The following is a 5,394-nucleotide window of genomic DNA, read 5'->3' on the forward strand; positions in this document are numbered from 1 at the left end:
TGTAAATTAAAACGTTTTATTTTTAGCATTTTTGGTGTAGTAAATTTCTGTAATGGGCGTAATACAGTGAAATCCACTCTGTGTTTTCTGTCCTGCTTGTTGGATAGCATTTCCCAGGGACAGAAATCTTGTGGTGTTTTCCATGCTACAAACACCTGGAGTAACATTGCTCTGATGACGTGTTTGATAAGCGACATCGGTCCACACAGATGGAATGGATGAAGCAGAACAGCCAGGCTGATGATAAACAAACTTCTATGGACATAGCGTGGTCGGCGCAGAAGTCCGAGTTCTTTTATGGCTGCAATGCACGTGGGAATGGAATAATTGTTATGACTTAATAACTGCGGGATGCTGTATTTTAGCTTCATGCCGGTCGCCAGAAAAACTAGCAAAACAAAGCTAGCCACGTGCCAAATGCAGAGATGCAGCCAAATAACTGCAAAGGCAGCGAAACCTGGCTCAAAACTCGAGTGTATCGAGACCACAGAGTGAACGTCCAAGGAAACACTCAACATCTTAGCAGTGCTGAAAAACACCAAAAAACAAAGGTAAAAACTAAACTTAAGTTTAAAAAAAGGCTTCGGGTTACTAAAATAGGTACTAATATATATATATATATATATATATATATATATATATATATATATATATATATATATATTTTTTTTTTTTTTTGGGGAGTGTGTGTTTCTTCTAGAGTTTTACTGTTGGTTTCATTCATACTTATTTAAATCCTTTACAATGAGGCAACCTGCCCAACAGCCGCCTCTTTTCCTTCGATGCCAATTCTCTTAAAATGTAATCTCAACATTAAACCTTAGGACAGACTGAAATTATTGACACCCTTATCAATATTTTGTCCTGGCACAACCTGTCCGTAGATAATTAGTATCCACGCCGCAGCTAAAAGTTCCACAGGCTACCTGACTGACCCCTTCAGTTCTTACCTGGAGAAATTTTATAAATGATGTGTAAATTCAAGTGAAAATGGCTGAAGAGCAAACAGTGGGGTGATAGAGGGAGTGAATTTGAATGATACCCATGATAGTAGAACCTAATTTGAATATGATACATTTGGGATGTTTGTTTATTTCCCCATCATGGTCCAGCAGGAATTGATTTTATGACCTGCTATAGGCCAGGACAGAGTATAAATATAAAGTTTTTCTCTTTAGTTCAACTTGAAGATACAGAGCAAGGTGTGTTGGGTAACTATGAACACTAGGGTTTAGAGTTTTTTAATTGTACACACTTTAACAGAATTTGCAATATAAATGTGTATGCATTACATGATGTCAAGCTCTTTACTGTACATGATTTGCATTACTGATTTAATATTAGTGTAACTTCATAACATTATGTTACAGTACCAGTGTGGTAATGCTATAGTCTGAAATTTATATTCTCAGATCTGGATGGCACTGTGAGCGCTCTAGATGGACAATATCATCGATTTGGGCATTCTGGAGGAGCCTTCTCTTTGTTTCATTTCATTTAATACCTCATGCTTAAAAACTGATTATCCTCTGCAAGTCCGGCTTTTGCTTTACATTCTCTTTAGCATTTCTTCTCTTATCACTGTAATAGGAAATCTCCTTGTGATCATAACAATTGTAAATTTCAAACAATTACACACACCTACTAATTATCTCATTCTCTCTCTAGCTGTTGCTGATCTGCTTGTAGGAGGAGTAGTGATGCCTCCTAGCATGATTCGCTCTGTGGAAACTTGCTGGTATTTAGGAAGTACATTTTGTAAAATACACAGCAGTTTGGATGTCACTGTGTGTACTGCATCTATTTTAAACCTGTGTATTATTTCCTTAGACAGATATTATGCTGTATGTCATCCACTTCTGTATTACAGTAAAATGACTCCTAATACTGTTATATTCATGATCATAGTGTGTTGGAGCATTTCCCTTTCTGTTGGGTTTGGCATGATATTTCTCGAACTCAATATTCTTGGAAATGAAGACTTTTATTACAATAATGTTGTGTGTGATGGTACCTGCCTGGTGTTCCAAGCAAAAGTGGGAGCTGTGGTGTTTTCTATGCTTTGTTTTTACATCCCTGCACTAATCATGCTATGTGTTTATATGAAAATTCTCCACACTGCACAAAGACAAGCTCATGCAATTCATAGTACAAACGCACAGATAAGAACCGCCCAGGAAAAAGTAGGTATGAGCAAGTCAGAGAAGAAAGCTACAAAAACATTAGCCATAATTGTGGGAGTTTTTCTGACCTCCTGGGTGCCATTTTTTCTCTGTAACTGCATAGATCCTTTTACGGGATATTCAGTGCCACAAATTGTTTTTGATGTCTTCCTTTGGGTCGGATATTTTAATTCAACATGTAATCCAATAGTGTATGCATTTTTTTATAGCTGGTTCAGACACGCTTTCAGAGTCATTTTGTCTGGTCAGATATTTCAGATTAATTCATCGCGCATGCAACTGTTTTGATTGCTCATTTCTAATTGCTGGATATGCTTGGTTCAAATTCTATCATAATTTTTAGGTGAAATAAAACTATTTAAAATCAGTGTTGTTTGTAAAACTGAATTACAAAGTTGGTACTAATAGCTGACCCATATTTTTACAATTAATTGTGTACACATATGCCAAGGGTTTTTTTTCCAGTTGCAAAGGTATATAAAACAAGACAAGGGATTATTAAAAAAATTACATGACATAAAGGTATGAACACCAACTAAATGCAGTAATCTCATGTATGACATGTTAGTTTACTATCTTGGTGAGCATTGTTAGGGTTTGCATTCCAAAGCTTAGTGAGTGATTAGTTGGCTTAGAGAAACAATTACTATTTATTAGGGTTGTATTCAGATAATGTGGGTAGAGGGTAAACGTATGTTTAGATTTTCACATTTGACAGCAGCCCATATTCAGAGTGACTTAAATTTGTCTCATTTACACTGAACAATTGAGGTTTAAGAAAAGGCAGCAGTGCTGGGAACAAAGTTGCTGCTAGTGATGAATTTCCAAGAAAATTATTAGAATTATGACATTTACTTAGAATTTCCCCTTAAATTTAGGACTTAACCTTAGTAAAGATAAAAATAATTCACAAAACATCTTAGCCCTTAAAACAGCACCTAAGTTAAAAATTGGTAAGAGTAGAGATGAGGACTTTTAAAAAGCTTAAGAGTTTCTATAGCAGAGGAGAGAAAGAAGAAATATTCTCCAAACACTAAACATAAAGGTAAAAGTAAACACTGCTTTTCTGTTCAATCTGGTTCTCTTGTTCTTTTACTTTCTTCTATCGCTTTTGGATTGTTGACTACATACTGTCCAAAACTGCAACTTATATAGACTGTCGTGCAATTATTTAAATTGGTAAAAGCTGAGCCATTTTGCTCTCATCAATCTAAAATGGATTACAAGTAATAAAATCAGTATTGTAAAAGTAAGAACCTAAATATAGTAACTACTGCATGAAAACTGATTGCTTAAAAAAAGTAGACACATTTTCAACATTTGGCTGTTTAATTAACTTTAAGATATTTAACCTATAGCAGAAATGCAGTCCTGATTATACAATTTCTTCATACAGTATCCAAAATCATGATTTTACTGTCTTTCATTTTATTATCATACATTATATTTTTACAAAGAGCACATTTCAAGACCTTTGCAGAGGTCAGAAGTTATTTTTTCATCTCAGGGTACACACATACACATTTATCAATTAATTACTGTCCTTGAATTGCTGCATCATCCCTAGCAGTGGGATCTAACATAGCTTTTCACTAAGATCAAGGTTTTTGTACTTTCCTTACTCTGAGAAGTTTCTTGAATCACTTTAAGTATAGGACTCCCAGCTAGAACTTTTTAAGCTAAGATAGGAGCTCTCTGAGAGAATTCTAAGAAGCTTTGTGAATACTGGCCCTGATCTCTAGTCCAACAACTTAACAAATGAGGCTACCACCACTTGTCCTGCTAGTGCCTGAGTGAGAAATTTTTTAGTAGAGTATGCCTTGTAAGTGCTAACATACTGTGTTAAGGAATGGACCTGCAGCTGCGCCTTCCCTCCTTTAACGGCGTCGTTGAACCCCACGCATTCCTCGCCCAAGCGGAGCTAGCCGCCAGCTTCGCGGGCTGGTCCCCGGCGGAAACAGCTGTCCAGGTGGCTCTCTCGCTGGAGGGCGATGCGCTCCGGGCACTGGAAAACCTCCGGACCGATGAGTAGAAGGACTGGGCAAAGCTGCACTCCAGTTCAGCGCAGGTGACTGTAAGGAGGCAGCGTGCAAGGAGCTGTCCGGAATTCGAGCACGACATGCGGGAAGAGCTAGCCCGTTGCTCATTTGTCCGGGGATTCTGACCGCCGTGGCTCCGCGAGCACATCAGGTTAGTGGCACCAGCTTCCCTTTCCGAGGTGCTGCGCGAGGCCAAGCACGCTGAGCCCATATTGGCGGTACATCAAGGCAAAAGAGCCGAGCGACCGCCCGCAGCTCAGTGGCGCTCGGTAGGTGAACCTAGCAGAAGACAGGTCTCCGAGGTTTTGCGGCGATGCCGAGGCACGGGACCTCGGGACTACCGCTGCAACGTCCTCAGGCCTGGGGAACAGCGTACACCAGCAGCCGCTAAACTAGCACCGGGGGGACGTTTGGGACGCCGCGCTGGGATTTACATCGACTGTGTGCTGGACGGCATCTTACTCCGGGCGCTCGTGGACGCTGGCTCCACTGTTTCGCTGCTGCGCTCTGAATTACTGGGGCAAAGCAAGCGTGTTTGCAGACGGCCTGATCCTGCCTTCAACATCCACACCGTTGCTGGGGGCTACGTGAAGGTACGGGCATGTCGCACGGTGCGAGTCCAGGTAGGTGGTCGAGTTTATGCACATGAGTTCTTAGTGGGGAGTGTCGGGAAGGACTGCATTTTGGGGTTGGACATTTTGGAGAGATGGGGTGCGGTGCTGAATTTGGCTAACGGAACTCTGCGTGGTAACTTCGGGGTAGCCAGGTTGCTAGGACCCATACCACAGCCGAACAGGTTAGTACAGTAGCACACACCCGGGGGGCGGAACTTCCAGTAGCAGACCGATGGGGAAACCTATGTGCTAACGCCGGTGCTTTACCTCGCCGGCCGGGCAGCAAAGTACGTGGTCGGTACTGCGAGCGAGTGGAGCGCCATGGCGACGTAGAACCCTCGATGCCGAACATTCTCCATGTGCAGGTTTCCAGGCTCTCCGGAGTTGATCAGCCGTCCGAGCCAGCGTGCAGCCGAGTTACTGCATCACCCAGAGCGTCACCCGCAGTCGCTTTGCCTGTGTCACAGCTGAACTGTGATCCGCTCATCACCAAGCAGAAGGGCCCCACCCAGCGCTCGCGGGCACCGCTGCAAGACCTTCGGGGAACCTATGGGGCGG

The 5,394-nt window shown here is 41.8% G+C and overlaps 1 protein-coding gene across 1 annotated transcript; it reads left to right on the forward strand.

Moving 5' to 3' along the window:
• The first annotated feature begins 1,439 nt into the window (after positions 1-1,439).
• LOC128511982 (trace amine-associated receptor 1-like) lies at positions 1,440-2,471 on the forward strand. Its single transcript, XM_053485051.1, has one exon. It carries the CDS (start codon positions 1,440-1,442, stop codon positions 2,469-2,471), a length of 1,032 nt encoding a protein of 343 aa, XP_053341026.1.
• Positions 2,472-5,394: the final 2,923 nt, after the last annotated feature.

The sequence above is a fragment of the Clarias gariepinus genome, chromosome 2 (assembly GCF_024256425.1).
Source record: "Clarias gariepinus isolate MV-2021 ecotype Netherlands chromosome 2, CGAR_prim_01v2, whole genome shotgun sequence".
Lineage (NCBI taxonomy): Eukaryota > Metazoa > Chordata > Actinopteri > Siluriformes > Clariidae > Clarias > Clarias gariepinus.